The sequence below is a fragment of the Drepanopeziza brunnea genome (genome assembly GCF_022702325.1).
Source record: "Drepanopeziza brunnea f. sp. 'multigermtubi' strain 214-2 chromosome Unknown ctg6, whole genome shotgun sequence".
NCBI lineage: Eukaryota > Fungi > Ascomycota > Leotiomycetes > Helotiales > Drepanopezizaceae > Drepanopeziza > Drepanopeziza brunnea.
In genome coordinates, this window is record NW_027094069.1 from 1,316,054 (window position 1) to 1,334,028 (window position 17,975).

Consider the following 17,975-nt stretch of genomic DNA (forward strand, 5'->3'; position numbering starts at 1 on the left):
GGTCACGTGGAGTCTGCCCCCTTCCCCGAGCCCCTAATACAGTATTGAGGTAAGGGTCCTTGGGGTCCTTGGTAGGTGTGAATACCTCGTTTTCCCTGCGAGTGCGCAGTAGAAAACGAGTAATCATATTAAAATAAGTGGGTAGGGATAATACAAGAAGTACTCCTTATCCTGATCAAGATCCCGTGACTGATAAGCGAGCGAGGGCAAGAAAAAAGGCTCCGTAATCGGACATGTCAAAGTATCTTTGGCCCTTGATGATATGATCTAATCTGCCTACGGACCGTCATCGGTCGAGTGGCATGTTTGCTTTTGATTGAAGATCAGATTACGAACCGAATATCGTCTGGCTGGCAATTGATAACAGTACATACAGTCCACAACTCCACGTCGGGAATTCCTCCGAAGGGGCGCAGAGGACGAATCGGACGACGGCGACATGGACGACGAGAAGGACGAGAAGGACGACGACACAGGCGCAGACGCAGACACCTTTCTCCTGCAGTGTCTGTCTGCCACGATGCTCGCGGCCCCCATACCGTATCTACAGATACGCTCCATGTCTCACGTCTCATATCCACTTATCCCCATGTCCATTCCAGGTCCATTCCAGGTCCAGGTAGCCGAACTATTCCATCTTCATTCCATGTCTCATTCCGATTTCCGACGCAGTTCATCCATGCCTTCTCGCGTCAAACATCCCCATCCCGAGAGGGGAGAAGGGAAGACCCACGCAATAATATCAAACCGAGGTGGCCCGAGCCGACGTCTCGTCTCTCGCGCCTCTCGCGTCTCTCGTCTCTTTCCCATAATCGTTCTAGGAGAGAAAAAGTTTGCAGTAGTAGTAGTAGCGTTTGTCTTCGCCGTGGATGCCGATGCAGCCGCCCGGCGCAATGCAACAAAAATAAAAACCAAAAAAATCAAAACAAACGTCCCGAAGCCGTTGCGGTGCATGAACCACCCGAGACGCAGACGCCGACCCGCCGACCCGCCCACCCGCCGACCCGCCGACCCCACCGTTCGACTCGGTCCAACCCAAAAGACCCTCCCTGGCTTTCCCCAAGTCCTGGTCCCGAGCTTGAAAGGGGCGCCGGGCATTCTGGGGTTTGAACCTTGATGTTACGGCCCTTCGTTCCATGAACCATGACAGTTACCACTGTACTGTACGGTACGGCGTACGATGTTTTCCCACGGGGATACCCTGAATCGCCACGTTGGACGATGAAACTGCTCCTGGTGTCAACTCAACTTGGGAGAGTCTTGAATCCCCACTTCATTCCATTCTTCCAGAAGGTTTTCCTTGCAGGGCTCCCCTATCTAGTTGTACGGATCTCCCTTTCCCTCCACTCCCCTCCCCTCCCCTCCCCTCCCCTCCGCTCCCCTATCCCGTCCCCCTCCCCCTCCCCCTCCCCCTCCCCCTCTCTCCTTCTCCCCTCCCCCGAGCGAGCGAGCGAGCCCGTTATGCCCCCAACTCCCTGCCTGGCATACCGGTATCCTGTCAGCCAAATAATATCCCTCAAATCAACATGCCAAGGGGCTCCTCACCGCCGTCTCTTTGCTTATCATCCGCGGAAGGGATTCTCGGGGCTCGAACAGGCCATATCCTCAGAGCAATCATTCATCCCTAATCCATATAATCCGAAAGCTTTGGCCTTCGCTTCAATTCATATAAGAAGCAGTCGACGTCGACCGGGTCTCCTGGAAAAAAAAAAAAAAAGAAATCAAGACACTCAGCTCTTTCCACTTCGCTCTTCCACCAACAGTCATTCGTCACCATCATCAAGCACAGTCATTCCGGCAAGAAATTCATCTTACATCACCCATCATCATCATGGTCCCCAGTCGCGTGGATGATGACTTCGAGGTCAAAGAACCCAAGACCGTCTATGATATCAACATTCCATACCAGAGCCAGTCTGAAGATTATGAGCGCCGCACTCGCGATAGAACCGAGTTCCCCGAATACTTGCCTCACTGGGAGGCCGGTGAATTCTACCCCGCATTCCCCGAGTTCGAATATCATGATCCTGCGCTGCGAGCAGATCCACACATGCCGCACCTCTTGACGGCCGGCGTGACGGCCCAGCCAGTCACTCCGCGGATGGGGACCATCCTCACCGGCGTCAAGCTTGAAACGCTCTGTCAAGACGCCAAAGACGAGCTTGCGCTCCTGATATGCGAGCGGAAGTTCGTCGTCCTCCGAGAGCAGCTCGACTTCTTGCGCTCCGGGCCGCAATTCCAGAAAGACTTCATGTCGTATTTCGGCAAGCTCAGTCGCCAGCCGGTTTCGGGTGCCGTCAAGGGCCACCCCGAGTTCCACATCATCCACCGCGACGGCAACGAGAAGGACATTGCCAAGTTCTTCAAGCACAAGATGACGACGACGCTCTGGCACCACGACGTCTCCTACGAGCGACAGCCCCCCGGATACGTCATGTTGGGAATCCTCGCGTGCCCGGACATTGGCGGCGACACGGTCATTGCCGACATGGCCACCGCCTACCAGCGTCTCTCGCCCCTCTTCCAGGGCATGATCGACCAGCTCTCGGCCGTGCACACCTCGCGCAAGATGATTGGGCACGCCAGGGCCAGCAAGCTGCTCGTGCGATCCGACCCCGTCGACTCGGTCCACCCGATGGTCCGCGTGCACCCGGTGACGGGCGAGCGGGCCATCTTCTACAACCAGGAGTTTCCCGACGAGGTGCTGGGCCTGAAGGACATGGAGGCGGAGGCCATCACCAAGTTCCTGATTGATTCGGTGAAGAACGGCCACGACTTCCAGGCGAGGGTGCACTGGGAGAAGCACTCGGTGGTGATGTTTGACAACCGGACTACCCTGCGTAAGACGCCTCTTCCCCTCCACATGAAGAAGAAGAAGAAGAAGAAGAAGAAGAAGGAGAAGGAGAAATTCTATACACGAGCCCTCGCTAACTCTTCCTTCCAGACACGGGTACTGTAGACTACGACACGACAGCGCAAGCAAGACACCTCTTCCGCCTCGCCGCCATGACCGAGGTCCCGCTCTCGGTAGCAGAGAGCAAGACGATGCGCGGATAGGAGATGGAGAGCCTTATTTCTTATTATTCACACAAAACGGACTGGACGTGGGCGGAGTATCTAGGGGCGTTTTCTGTTGCAGCATTTGGTTATCCCTTTTTTCTTCCCCCACCACAAAGCGATGAGGAGAGCGCCCACGCGCTCAAATATCCTATCGTTCTTGTACAAATGATGTGTACTGGATATTGTGTACATATAACTATAAGTGTCTCAGTAGAGAGCATTTATCTCCAAACATAAATATGATACCATGATTAACTGAGCCGAGAATGGCCTGTAGTGCGCATACGCATGAGTAGTAAATGACTGACTGCCCTGCATTTGTTTTTCATTATATATCATTACATCATCATTACATCATGTGCCTGTAAAGTTTAAATCACTCCACTTTAAAGCCCCTGGGTTGCCCTGATGCCTGTGACGTTCGTCGTACCGGTATCTCATCTAATCTCATCTCAATGCAAACGCAAGCTGGAAGAAATAAACATGAAATGAATACGAAGCGACGCTTCTCTTCTCTTCTCTTCTCTCCTCTTCTCTTCTCTCCTCTCCTCCATCTTATCCATCCAACCATCGATTCATCCACGCCCTCCCCACCCGTTCACCTACCCACCTACCCACCTACCCACCTACCCTACTACCCCATCCCACCCCATCCCATCTTATCTCATCTCATCTCATCTCACCCCATTCATTCCCTTCTCCCTTTCTGCAGCTACTTACTCGTGCGTGTGCGCCAAGGCGAAAAAAACCGCCTCAAAACAGTCGTAGGTTGGCGGCCAGGACTCTAGCACTTCAGCGCACCGTGCGTTTTCCAAGATTTTTTTTTTCTTTCGCCTTGGCGGATGTGATAGACGATGTGGCACGGCGGCACGAGTCGGTAGCGAACCTTTCCATATATCCACCTATCCACCTATCCACCTCATCTACATATCCACATATCCACCTCATCCACCTCATCCACATATCCGCCTCATACACCTCATCCACATATCCACATATCCGCCTCATACACCTATCCCTCTCCCCCGGACCTGGACCTGGAGTTGAACAGTCAGACCGCAAATCAAGAGAGAAAGAGTGAAAAAAGAGTGAAGAAAGAAAGAAAGAAAGGAAAAGGAAGAAGAAGAGGGAAAGGGTGGGTAAGAAGAGGGAGACAAAGGAAAAGGAGAAAAAGATAAAGACAAAGAAAGATAAAGAAGAATTAGTAAAAAACAAGAAGAAGAAAAAAAGAAAAAAGAAGAAAAAAAAAGGGGAAAAACCAAGAAAAAAAAAGGGAAGAAAAGAAAAAAAAAAGTTTGAGCTTGATATAGAAAGAGAGAGAGAGAGAGAAATGCGTGAGGAATTCATTTCACTTCTCTTCTCAAGCACAAGCCCTAGCCCAAGCCAACTAATACCTAAGCCATCCCTTCTCATCTCCTCATACCCGCGCTCCATCGATCAAAGCCAAGGCAAAAGGAAAGGAGAGTGAGGGTAGACGAGAGCGAGGGCCCTCATCGCCCTCTGTCCAGAAGAAAGAGAAAGAGAAAGAGAAAGATGTTCGTTTCATACATACATACATCCCCATCCCGACTCACCCATCCCATCCCATCCCCTCCCTACCTAGCAAGCCTTGCACACAGCGTAGGCCTCCTCCTCGACTAGTATCACCGGATGAACGAATGGCTGCCTGATAGCCTGACTGATAGCCTGCCTGCCTGATAGCCTGCCTGACTAATAGCCTGCCTGACTGACTGAATGACTGCCTGCCTGCCTGCCTGCCTGACTGACTAATAGCCTGCCTGACTGACTCATAGCCGCGTCAGCAAATGCCAAGTAGGCATTCCCATTCTCAGCCTCAAAACACCAGCAGCCCGTCTGCCCTAATTTTTTAATTTTTTAATTTTTTTTTTTTTTTTTTTTTTTTTTTTTCTTTTTTTTTCTTTTTTTCCCCATCGCCATCGCCATCGCCAACCTCCCCTTTCCGACACGGTAAACTTTTTCCAAATCTCCTCTTGTGTGCCATTCTCTATCGTCGAGGGTTCCTTGCGCTCTTGAGGTGCCGGGCCGGGTGAGAGCGGGGATGGTGCGCGGGCGGGGCTGGAAACTTGACTTGTACTTAGGTACTTAGGTAGTTGTCTTTGGCTGATACCGGTGTATATATATATATATATATATATATATATATATATATATATATATATATCCGGCTCTGGAGCCAGCACGAGCACGAGCATGAGCTCCAGACGAGGATGTGTAGGAGCTGTATGCGAATGCGAATGCGAATGGGAATGGGCATGGGTCGAGGAGAAAGAAGTCTGCGGCGGAAGGAGACGTTTGGTTGTTACTTTTTATTTTGTTTATTGATTTCATTGATTTCATTGATTTCATTGATTTCATTGATTTCATTCATTTCATTGATTTCATTGATTTCATTGATTTCATTGATTTCATTGATTTCATTGATTTCATTCATTTCATTCATCCCTCTATTAATTTCCTATCCGGAAAAAAAAAAAAAAAAAAAAAAAAAAGGCAAGACAAAAAGAAGTCAGGCCCTCAGGAACGTTGTGCCATCTCGCGTACATCTCCATCTCCATCAACCATCACATCAGTAAAGAAAGAAAGAAAGAAAGAAAGAAAGGGACCGACCGCAATTCGTTTAATGCCTGCAACAGCAGCGATATGTAACAGGCTCTTTCTTGATCTCTACACAGATCTCTACCCTACCCTACTCTACCCCACTCCAGATACATACATAAATACATACCTACCTACCTACATAGACAAAAGTAGGAAAATACTCGATGCGCTTACAGTACCAGTACCGGTACAGTAGGTAGCAGAGAGCTTCTACCGGGTAGGTACTAGGTACTAGGTACCGTACCGTACGTACTACGGCGTTGGATTCGGCTACTGAGCTGAGTCATCTTTTTTTATTATTTTTTTTATCTCGTTTCGAACACCTCCTCTTCCCCCCCCCCCCGCTACCGTTTCGGCGTGCACGGCCTTGCCTTGCCTTGCCTTGCCTTGCCAAGGAAGGGGTGATACCGGTATGAATAAGTCGAGACGTGTTTTGTATTATATTGTCTTGTCTTTGTCTTGTGTTGTCTTGTGTTGTGTTTTGTTGTGTTGTACTATATTGTGTTGTGTTATATTGTATTATATTATATTATATTATGTTATATTATATTATATTATATTATATTATATTATATTATATTATATTATATTATATTATATTATATTATATTATATTATATTATATTATATTATATTATATTATATTATATTATATTATATTATATTATATTATATTATATTATATTATATTATATTATATTATATTATATTATATTATATTGTATTATTGTATTATTGTATTATTGTATTATTGTATTATTGTATTATTGTATTATTGTATTATTGTATTATTGTATTATTGTATTATTGTATTATTGTATTATTGTATTATTGTATTATTGTATTATATTATATTGTATTATATTGTATTATATTATATTGTATTATATTTTATTGTATTATATTTCATTGTACTATATTATATTGTATTATATTATATTATATTGTGTAAAACCCATTGTATTGAATATAGAGCTACAAGAGGTTGTGGTGGGAGGTATATAAAAGCCATACCTAGGCACTCACTGGATATGATTGCACTGCAATTATATTTGTTAATGAAAGCAAATTGCTTATACTTTGCAGTAATAAGAAAGGAGGTGATGAAATGCGGATAGTATGTAATAGAATCACCTCACGTTATATTCACGTACGGGTTCGAACGTGCGATCTTACAAGTAGTCAAAGTGTCACAAGCTGATTATTATAGAATCGCCCGTGAAAAGTATTGCCGTTCACAGGTCAATCGCATACAGCCTCGAAGCTCGTCTTTCTTTCGGCCGCCTCCTATGAACTATGACCCATACCTTGTCTACTATCCCGTCTCTCGGCGCCAGCTTATCAAAACCTCATCTATCGTCGTAATTACCATCATGATTCGAAAGAGCCACATCAACTCAGATCAAAGCCAGCACCCGAGTTGACCGCATACAGCAATTTCGTCCGTAGGCGAGCCTCCGAAGTGTACATGGGCAGCTTCAGCAGATTCACGCATGTACTGGTGCTAGGCAGTCTCTCCTCATCGCGTCCGGCATCTCGAATGCTGAAGCGTGGGTTCAGTTGTGAGAAGCCCAAGAGAGGCGCTCTCGGCGTAGAAGTAACGTACTTTAGCACCTTTCTGCGATCCGAATCGTCAAGCTCCTTCAGCACTTTCCAGAAGATCTTGATTGTGCTGTGCTCTTGGCCATCGTCGCCGATCTGGTAGACGCCGCCGTACTGTGTGTTGCGTCGCAGATCCTCAACGTTGACTTCTGACGAATCGCCGCCGATTAGGGTCTGAAGCTCGGATTGGTTGAACATGGAGAGCCAGGTCGGGTTGATGATTTCGGTGAGGCCCCTGAGGAAGGCTTGTGTTTGGCGGAATGGTTGGACTTGCAGACGATGGCGCGCTACGTAAGAGACATAGACTGGCCGGTTCTTGTCGGTGACAGGAATGTTGGAACCGTTTGGCATCAGATCCTTGGTAATTATCTTTTCGTGTCCGCCATCTGAGGATATGCTATCTGTGATTGTGAAGTCGAGAGAGAAGTCTTCAACGTTTCCAGGGTAGTTCTTCAGCTTGAGCAGACCTTGATAGAGACCCTCATCTAAATCTCGGAGGTCGTTGATGTTTGCTCGATATCCCGACTCGGATCCTGCAGTAGCCCATTTGAGGAGGAAGAATCCAGCAAACCCAATATTGACGAGGATCCCCTCGTATAAACATTTTCCCACGATCCTCCCAAGGAACTCGTAACGCTTCAAGAGATCGTTCATGCTTTCCTTCCACACAGGAGAAGTTTCTCTCAGCCCTGCGGCTTTTAGTAGCTCTTTCCGCTCATCCACTGTGGCTGGATTTGGGTAAAGCAGATTCTGGTCATTTGCGATGAACAGGCGGGGAGATGCCTCTTCTGACAAGAATGCCTCATTTGTAATGCTCGTGAGGAACTCCTTGGTCACACCTCCACCATCAATACCAGCTTCAACCGTGTCAAATTGATCGACGAAGGTGATTTGAATTGGCTCCTTCAAGCCCTGTCCGAGCTGGTAGAACTGTTTGTAAGCGTCTTCAAATATCTGATCTCTTCTGATCTTGGCATGGTGACGGCCTAGCAGCTCGTGGCCCGATGGTCTAGATGTCATCTGCGCCTGCTGTATGATGGACATTCGCCAGATGTCGGGGTCCACGTTGCCACCTCGTCTTCTTGTCTGGTCGAGAAGAACGAACTGACGAAATATTTGGACACGGGTCTCGAACGGAATGACGAAGGGCATATTCTGCAGCACCTCCAGTCTTGGTCCTACTGCAGCAAGAAGCTTTTGGCGAGCAGCTTTTTGCTGCTGTTTTCTGAGGGCTTCGAGCTGCCGAGCCTGCCGAGCTCTTCCCATACCGACGATTTCCCTGCCCTCAGGCATTTGTAAGTCGTCTATTTCTTCTTCTTCACCATCCTCCCTCACCTCGTGCTGCCTCTCTTCTTCCATGACGACGGCAGGAATGAAACCTTCCATGTCAAATCGGGATGTCATCAGCCAGTGATCCTTCGGCAAGAAGGGGCGCCGGGAATCTCGCTCGTACAGCATGCGCATCACCCCTGTCGCAATCGTTCTCACATAGTCAAAGGTCATCCCAGCAACACCAGCGAATGGCCTCCTTGCCATGGTTGTTGCCATTACCTCGGGCTCTGAAGACTGAAATCTCGAGGTGGTGGCTTTCGCACTGAAGTAGCTGCCGATGCTACCTTCGGATGAAGACTGGCCATCGTCGAACAGCTCACCGGCGTTGTAATACATTGTGAAAGCGAGATTATTTAGAAATATCGTGAGTCGCTTGACATCTTCGATAGGCAGTGCGCTTTGACGGATACGAGAGACTGGCCCACTCGCCTGTCCGTACGCTGGAACATTGCCACTAAGAAATTCTTCGTCATCAGTAAACCTCAAGACGAAGGTGTAGAGCTCGAGGAAGAGCAGTATAGTCCGCCACTCTCTGTCTCTCCCAGCATCACTTGAACCGCTTTGGCGCTGGTTCTGGGGCCGGAGTAACGTCAACGCACCCTTGGAATCGGCTCTGATGACAGAAAAAGTATTAGTCAAGCTCATGGCTTGCCAGAAGAATTTCAATGCAGGAATTTCAGAGCCAGCCGAAGTCGTCATCGACCCTAGATAAAGCCACAATCGAATGTCATCGCCCCTTTGGGGGAAGATTCTCAGAAGTGTCAGAGCATAGCTCGCAAGTAAACTGGCGTCTTCCTCTCCTGCAGCGGATGCCTTGGCATAGTCAACGTTGAACTTCACCAGCAGCCCAGTGATACTTGCTTCGTTGACCAGGGAGAGCAGTTCGTTTTTAACAAAGGGAGGTAGGGGAGCTGAGATGCTTCTCTCAACCTCGCCACCATCGTTAGAATCTGGAAGAATTTCTGGATCTGAAGCATCGATCCGGCCAACAATTTCGCCAGAGGAGCGAGAAAGCTGCAGAGATAATGCTCGTAAGAATTCTGGCTCTTGAGAACTTCGATGTTGAAGTCGATGGAGCGAGATGAAGTGCGCCAGGAGCCACAAACTTCGGTCATCCTGCTTGTGATCCACGGGCGCAGATGACAGCTCCAGCACTAATGCCGATGAGAGAAGCCCCACGTTGACAATTGTTGAAAGCGCAGCCAGACCACCGAGAGATTCAGCCAATTTGGGAGTTGTCAGAAAATACAGCGCGAATGCTGCATGAGCATTTAAGACGATCCCATCTAGAGAGGAATCAGTACAGATATGTGTACTACCAGAGCATGGACCATACATACCCTTGTTATTCAGGTTGATGCGCTCTGTCAAGGGCATCCTGATGGCATTCAACACTAGGTTTGTATCGTATTTCGGAAATCCATTGCCTGAAACCAGTTCGGAGAGGAAGGTGTAATAAGAGCGAGATATCATGGGGAACACGTCTGGCTGTTGATCGACTATTGCTACCAGTAACTGCAGCAAGCTTGATACAACTTCAAATTTCAATCTGGGCAAATTAGTAAAGCTTCTTGACTCAGTCCCATCCCAGCATTCCACATACTTCTGTAGGCCTTCTAAGGTGGCATTTGCTAGTCGAACTAGCTGAGGTTGGATCTCAGGACATGCTAGAAAAGCTTCGTAGCCAAAAGCAGATATTCCCAGACTCAGGCTCGAGAGCCTCTCGATATCATCCTCTCTCCGCGGACTGTAAAATACTACCAGAAGTTGTAGTTGCTGAATCAACCTCGAGTGTGGATCCGGGAGATCATCCTTCCTCGCCAGCTCATCCCAGATCCTCCGCCGCGAGTCTGCCAAGTCGCTCCTAGCTCTATGCCCTCTCCATATGCGTTGAATCTTCTTCGAAGCGTTCAGTCGGTCTCGCTCTTGCTGACGCTGCAGTCTCTCTTGCGCGGCTTGCGCCACGGTCTTTTGGGTCCCGGACGCCGCTGGGTTTCTCGAGTTTGGTGCAAATGGGTTTGTATTTTGGCCAGACAGGTTCACTTGTCGGGGACGGCGAGAGCTGCCGCTGAAAGTTTGGAACATATCGAGTGATTTGCTAGGCAGTTCGCCGCCTTCGTGAGCGTTGGTTCTATGTTCGAAGATGCATGCCGTAGATGACGGAGCTTGTGCAGGCCAGCTCAATTTACTTTGGGAAGTCCTAGCAGGTCGAGGCACAACTTTCTTTGAGCGCTGTTTAGGATGGTGGCTGGCTTTTTCGGGGTCTCTGTGAATAGGCCGGGCAAAGCAGAGCAGTTTGTGAGAGAGGAGGGGAGCGGAGGGCAGGCTGGTTGTGGTGTTGTTGTGCTGTGGTGCTGTGGTGTTGTGGGGTTGATTATAATCAATGCCTGTTACTCATGAGGGGTGGGTTTTCCAGATCAAGATCAGAAGGCTGTGGCCCAGGTACCGCGCCGCTGCTCCATAAGCCTTGCCTTGCCTTGCCTTACCTTGCCTTGACTTGCCAGCCTGACAGCCCCTTTGATAATGCACAATAATAATACAACGAACGATAGTTGATTAACGCATATGATAGATAACCACAGCTGGATCAGTCTTGCGGACAACGAGCTTTTGGACTTCACTTTTACTTAGAAAGAGTGACTCGGGTCGAGCTGTGCTCCATAGAGACAACAGGTACCGGTACCCGTAGCACCTTCTTGCTCTTCAATATCACGTGACAGAACGGTCTATCCTCCGGTCTGGCAGGTCGGCCGCACGCTAAGCCCGTTTCAGAAGGAGGCCCACACCCTGCAAATTGTGTCTGACCTCCTCGTCGCGAATTCGAAATTTCTCTCGACATCCCCGACACCCCCCCCCCCCTCAAACTCCACCAAACATCTCGACTGCGGACCAATACGATCTTTCGTGCTTTTTTCGTTTTCTTGCCTCCTTTCAGAAAACCTCTCCAAGAGAGACAAAAAAACTTGAAAATCCACTCCCCCCCCCAAAAAAAACCTCAATCCCCCCTCGACGTCGTCGCAAACCGCCCCGTCATCACCTTCGTTCCACTCTTTCCTCCCGAACCTTGTGCATAGAATCTCCCAGTCTTTGCACATCCCCTCAGAATCTGCTCTGCATAGCTCCATCAAAGGACTTATCAGACTCCTCATTGAAAGACTCTTGTTGTCGCAAGCAAGGTAAGCGCAGTAGCAAAATTCCCTTTGTCGAATGGTTGCGAGCTCTCTTTCTTCCATGCCTCATGGCCTCCTCTTCCTGTTGCCTCATTTTGCGCAAGCCAAGCTGATCTCAATCTCGCCCCAGTCTAGTATCTAGTGAAGATGTCTGCCGCTACCACGAACACTGCTGTCGATCAGCTTGCGTCCGACCTCAATAATGCTTCCTTGAACGGCGGCGATGCAAACGGCGCTCCTGCCATCAATACCGCTGTCCCCGCTACCTCTGAGGACCCTGATACCGCTGGACCTACCCCAAGCTCTGCCGCTCCCCACCCACAAGCCTCTGCTTCTCTCTACGTTGGTGAGCTCGACTCCTCTGTCACAGAGGCTATGCTCTTCGAGCTGTTCTCTCAGATTGGCTCTGTCGCTTCCATCCGTGTCTGCCGTGACGCTGTCACTCGTCGATCTCTTGGATACGCCTACGTCAACTACAACACCACCATCGATGGCGAGAAGGCTTTGGAGGAGTTGAACTACACTCTTATCAAAGGCCGCCCATGCCGCATCATGTGGTCTCAGCGCGACCCTGCTCTCCGAAAGACTGGCCAGGGTAACGTCTTCATCAAGAACCTGGACACCGCCATCGACAACAAGGCCCTCCACGATACCTTCGCCGCCTTTGGAAACATCCTCAGCTGCAAGGTCGCTCAGGACGAGACTGGAGCTTCCAAGGGTTACGGCTTTGTGCACTACGAGACCGACGAGGCCGCCAGCCAGGCTATCAAGCACGTCAACGGTATGCTTCTGAACGAGAAGAAGGTCTTTGTTGGCCACCACATCCCCAAGAAGGACCGCCAGAGCAAGTTCGAGGAGATGAAGGCAAACTTCACTAACATCTACGTCAAGAACATCCCAGTCGAGGCCACTGACGAGGAGTTCCGCGAGTTGTTCGAGAAGTTCGGTGATGTTACCTCTGCCTCGCTCGCTCGTGACACGGACAGCAACAAGAGTCGTGGTTTCGGTTTCGTCAACTTCATCAATCATGAGCACGCCGCAAAGGCCGTTGACGAGCTGAACGGAAAAGACTTCAAGGGCCAGGACCTCTACGTCGGTCGTGCCCAGAAGAAGCATGAGCGTGAGGAGGAGCTTCGCAAATCTTACGAGGCTGCCCGTATTGAGAAGGCCTCAAAGTACCAAGGTGTCAACCTTTACGTCAAGAACCTTGACGATGACGTTGATGATGACAAGCTGCGTGAGCTTTTCACTCCTTTTGGCTCTATCACCTCCGCTAAGGTCATGCGTGATACCCCTGCCGAGACCGCTGAGGCCGAGGAGAAGGAGAAGAAGGACAGCGAGAAGAACAAGGAGAACATCAAGGAGGGCGAGACTGCCGAGGCCGAGAATACTGAGGATAAGCCCAAGTCTGAGAAGCGCACTGTTGGCAAGAGCAAGGGATTCGGTTTCGTTTGCTTCAACAACCCCGAGGAAGCTTCCAAGGCTGTCACTGACATGAACCAACGCATGGTCAACAACAAGCCATTGTATGTTGCTCTCGCTCAGCGCAAGGACGTCCGCAAGAACCAGCTCGAGGCCAGTATCCAGGCCCGCAACCAGATCCGCATGCAGCAAGCTGCCGCCGCCGCCGGTATGCCCCAACAATTCATGCAAACCCCCATGTTTTACCCTCCTGGCCAACAACCTGGCTTCATTCCCCAGGCTGGTCGCGGTATGGCATTCCCTCCTCAAGCAGGTATGCCGATCCCCGGTGCTCAAGGTGGTCGTCCAGGTCAGTTCCCTGCTGGTTTCCCTCCTCAGCAAGCCGGCCGTGGTGGACCAGGTCCTCAACAGATGCCACCAAACATGTACGGTATGCCAGGCCAATTCCCCCAGGCTGCGCCGTACGGTCAGCAAGGTAACCCACAATTCATTGCTGCCATGCAACAAGCTCAACAAGCTGCTGCTCTCGCTGGCGGCCGTGGTGGACCAGGTGCGCGTGGCCCAGTTCAAGGTCTCCCAGGCATGCCTCCTAACTTGGCTGGTATGCAACCCCAGATGCTCGGTGGCTTTCCTCAAGCTGCTAGAGGTGGTGCTCAAGGTGGTCGTGGTGCCCAAGGTGCTCAGGCTCGTCCTGGTCAATACTCCGGAGGCTTCCCTCCACAAGCCGGCCGTGGCATGCCTCCTCAAATGCCAGGTATGCCTCCTGCTGGCGGCGAGTTAGTCGGTGGTGCTCTCGCTCAACAGTTGTCTGCTGTCCCACCTGCCCAGCAAAAGCAACTCCTCGGAGAGGCCCTCTTCCCCAAGATCCAGGTCCTTCAACCCGAGCTCGCTGGTAAGATTACCGGTATGCTCTTGGAGATGGAGAACCAGGAGCTGGTCAACCTGTAAGCGTATCCGTTCTGTATCCCTGTATTCTACTGACTCTGTACAGCATTGAGGATGACAGCGCTCTTCGATCCAAGGTCGATGAGGCTCTCACTGTTTACGACGAGTATGTCAAGAACAACAAGGGCGAAGGCGAGGGTGAGAGTGAAGATCTGAAGGAGGAGAAGGTTGAGGAGAAGGCTTAATTGCCCACTCTTCTCAGCTCTCACCACCTGCGTGAACGACTATCTTTCTCCAAACAAAATTTCCCCCTGTATTGTCAATTTGCAGCCGGCATCGGCTGCTGCCGCAAAAGTTTTGCGCTCTGTCTCTGGGTGGCACAACCTTACATTTTTCGGCTCTATTGATCGCCGCGGCTGTTGGCTTTGTCTACACATTTACCGTATCGTTGAGAGGTTCATCAAAGCGGATGGCCCCTCGATCATGTACTCATAGAAATACGTGCCAGGGACTGGGATTGGCACGAAGTATTCCCCAGGTTTTCTTTAATTGCTTCTCGGCGAAGATGGATGGGATGGGATTTGATCTGGCTCTGCTTGCTTGCTTGCTAGGTCTGTCTTTGTTCTAGGCGAGTCCGGTCTTTGCTTGGAAGGCGCATTTTAGAACATGGAATCAACACGAAACACATTGCAAAATAATCCGCCTGTCTGGTTATCTTTCTCAGGGCTTCCAAGTGACTGTTGATATCATTTCGAGGTGGCCCACCATTTCCGCCTACCTTTACGAAACTAGAAATCGGGTGAGATTGGGAGGCCGCCTCACAATTCCGTAGATCATGAACCAATTCATTGATTACTACGAGTTTGAGCAGAACGCTAAAATCAGGTTACCACGACCTGCCTGTGCGCAGCCTCGCCAGTAAGCCTGGCGGCGGCACCAAAGTAGAAACAGAGAAGGTTGAGGAAGAAGCACGCGCGACGTGGCGCATAAATCACATCCTCGTCTCGTCTCTTCCTCCACCGGCTCTCTCTTCCTCTCCGCCTTTGCTGTCTGTTGTTTTACATACATACATACATACATACCTACACTTTTCGAAAGAGCGGCCACCTCTCTCATCCCTTGCCTAGTTCGGGCGCTGTAGATCTTATGATGAGAAAGCAGTCGATTTATTTATTTTTTTTTTAAAAAAAAGAAAAAATTGGTAATGGGATGTGTGTATGTATGTATGTATGTATATTATTATGTAGGCAGTTTGTACTGGCTGAAGTATAATATGTGAAGAATTAGAGTTAGTAGGGGGTTTTTTTTATACACGCGATAAGGGACTCGGGATAGAGAGTAGATAGATAGATATGGGTAGGTAGGCAGGTAGGCCGGTAGGCAGGTAGGCAGGTACCTATGTAGGTATGTAGGTAGGTACTTACACCGCAGCGTCCCGTGATGAGGTTGCAGTCTTGGTTGCAGTGACCATCTGTACAACGATCTCCCTGGAAAAATGAAAGGCTTGGTTGGTGGGTGGGTAGGCTCGTTCGTGTACTTATAGGTAGGGTAAGTTCAGATGGGAATGAATGCATGCATGAATCCCTTACGCCGCCACATGGTGTAGTGAAATTTCCACAGCTATCACTGCCTTGCGTTTTAACGTCCGTTTAATCATTTGAATTCATTTTACATCTCTACTTATGCGAAGTGAGAAATGAGATGAGAGAGTGGATGACTTACGGAATCTCACTCTTGGCGACAGTCTCGCTCTACTAAGTTGAGAGAGGATGGGTTGGGGGTGGCGAGACACGGGGTGATGATTGTTGCGATTGTACAAACTGATGGCCAAGAGCGTGAACCTCATTTTTGGAAAGTAGAGAGTGTAGATGTGATGTGATGTGATGTCATCGTGGAAGAGAAGATATATAACGTGGATAAAGACAGAATAGATGACGACAAGCTTGAATGAATGCAATTGTCGTTGGACCTAAGTGACAGACAGACTGCTTGCTTTAATATAATCTCATCGGCGTGAGAAGAATATTAGTGCATTCAAATAAGGGTCTTCCCTCTCTTCCGAATAAGACTTGAAGGTACTGTTGCCCTCTCATCGGAAGGGTTTGGATCTATCAGAGGGGAGGTAGAAGGCTCAAGGCAATTACAAGGGAAAGTATATAGATTGAATGTAAGCTTATTTTATTATACTCCGTAGTCAGTCAGAGCTCTGTGCCTGTTTCTTAACTTGCAGCCTCTCGTCGATTCAGTACTGTGGTATCTATAGTGGTGAATAAGTGTTGTCCTGGCTCTAGAGACTATAGTTCTATTTATAGCCCTCAGTTTGTTGCAAGCAAAAGCCGATTTGTCGTGTCTGATTTTCAATCCTCTCTGCTCATCATTTATCATTCATCATTTATTATTCATCATTCATTATTCATTATTCATTATTCATTATTCATTATTCATTATTCATTATTCATTATTCATTATTCATTATTCATTATTCATTATTCATTATTCATTATTCATTATTCATTATTCATTATTCATTATTCATTATTCATTATTCATTATTCATTATTCATTATTCATTATTCATTATTCATTATTCATTATTCATTATTCATTATTCATTATTCATTATTCATTATTCATTATTCATTATTCATTATTCATTATTCATTATTCATTATTCATCATTTGTTATTCATTACTCATTTTTAATCATTCATTATTTATTATTCGTTACTCATCATTCACAATTCATTATTCATCATTCATCATTCATCCTTCACCACTTATCACTTATCATTTCAATCACAGATCTCGGGCCCAACCTAATCTTCAGCCCGCTTAGGTGGGCCTCCGTTCTTGAGCCAACGATTAACCTCTTCTCCAGACCTGGACCGTGCGCGAGGGTTCAGGGAAACGGTTTCTCCGACAACACCCCTTCCAAATACTACAACGTAAGAAACGGCACTTCTATCCACTCCACTCCACCAACTCATGCATGCCTTCCCATATTATTTTGGAGTTTTTCTTTGGGCTCAGATTTCCCTGGCTCAGGAAAATTGAATAAGAGACGAGTGAGTTTGCTGCTGCACAGTGAGGAGATGGGATGGGATATGGTAGGATAATTGTATCAAGTCACGATGGTGTAGGGTGTATAGACGGATGGATAGATAGATAGATAGATGGATACTTGTTCGATTTCCCGAGTTTTTCGCCTTGAGGCCATGCTCAGGAGCTGTTAATTGAAGCTCGCTGCTCGCTTGTTCATCCGTTTATTTATATTCTCTTTGGAAGGAGCTTACAGCTCGACAGTATCCCGCGTGAGCTGTTACGAGAGCGGGTAGACTTCGCGCGACTCGGCCACCAGATCAAAAGATCACGATACTACATACTTGGACCTGAAAGGCACTCACGCCTGACATGATCTGACTTCTTCCTCGTTTTCTCTTTTCGTCTCTTCTTTCCTTTTTGTTGTTAGGTGAGGTGTGCACTGGCCAGCCTTGGCAGTAAGCGGACCTGGAGTACCGGTAGTCTTAGCAAGCGAAGGCCGAAGCAGATTATTCCGTACCGAGACATTCAGAATCGAGTGTTTCCCGCTCTATATACCACCAACCATGAAGAAAATGATAGTTGACAAAGATAATTTTGATCTGGCGCTGAGTATGCGCTCATTTATCTCTACACTTTTCTAACATTAACGGAAAGTATTCCTCGTTACGATCTCAAGTCTTTTATGTAAGAATGCAAGTGCTTCTATTGATAGTTTACGGAAAGGCCAAAAAGTCATTTCGAGAGACGAGATTATGTAAGCGATAAATCATATATTTACGACAAAACATCTGCCCCGAATACTTCACAGGGGCTTGGATAGGTACGTTTGTGGGGGGAGGGCGA

At 48.3% G+C, this 17,975-nt stretch overlaps 4 protein-coding genes across 4 annotated transcripts; 2 read left to right on the plus strand and 2 right to left on the minus strand.

Annotated features, from left to right (window-relative positions):
- Positions 1–1,831: 1,831 nt before the first annotated feature.
- Positions 1,832–3,057, plus strand: L3040_004214 (uncharacterized protein; the record flags this gene model as incomplete). Its single annotated transcript, XM_007289006.1, has 2 exons — positions 1,832–2,840; positions 2,945–3,057. The coding sequence occupies 2 exons, from the start codon at positions 1,832–1,834 to the stop codon at positions 3,055–3,057; spliced, it is 1,122 nt and encodes a 373-aa protein (XP_007289068.1).
- A 4,014-nt stretch (positions 3,058–7,071) lies between these two features.
- L3040_004215 (uncharacterized protein) lies at positions 7,072–10,698 on the minus strand (the record flags this gene model as incomplete). Its single annotated transcript, XM_007289005.2, has 3 exons — positions 7,072–9,899; positions 9,954–10,162; positions 10,217–10,698. The coding sequence occupies 3 exons, from the start codon at positions 10,696–10,698 to the stop codon at positions 7,072–7,074; spliced, it is 3,519 nt and encodes a 1,172-aa protein (XP_007289067.2).
- A 1,232-nt stretch (positions 10,699–11,930) lies between these two features.
- Positions 11,931–14,335, plus strand: L3040_004216 (uncharacterized protein; the record flags this gene model as incomplete). Its single annotated transcript, XM_007289004.1, has 2 exons — positions 11,931–14,149; positions 14,197–14,335. The coding sequence occupies 2 exons, from the start codon at positions 11,931–11,933 to the stop codon at positions 14,333–14,335; spliced, it is 2,358 nt and encodes a 785-aa protein (XP_007289066.1).
- A 994-nt stretch (positions 14,336–15,329) lies between these two features.
- L3040_004217 (uncharacterized protein) lies at positions 15,330–15,936 on the minus strand (the record flags this gene model as incomplete). Its single annotated transcript, XM_066154149.1, has 4 exons — positions 15,330–15,351; positions 15,515–15,577; positions 15,680–15,716; positions 15,813–15,936. The coding sequence occupies 4 exons, from the start codon at positions 15,934–15,936 to the stop codon at positions 15,330–15,332; spliced, it is 246 nt and encodes an 81-aa protein (XP_066011898.1).
- Positions 15,937–17,975: the final 2,039 nt, after the last annotated feature.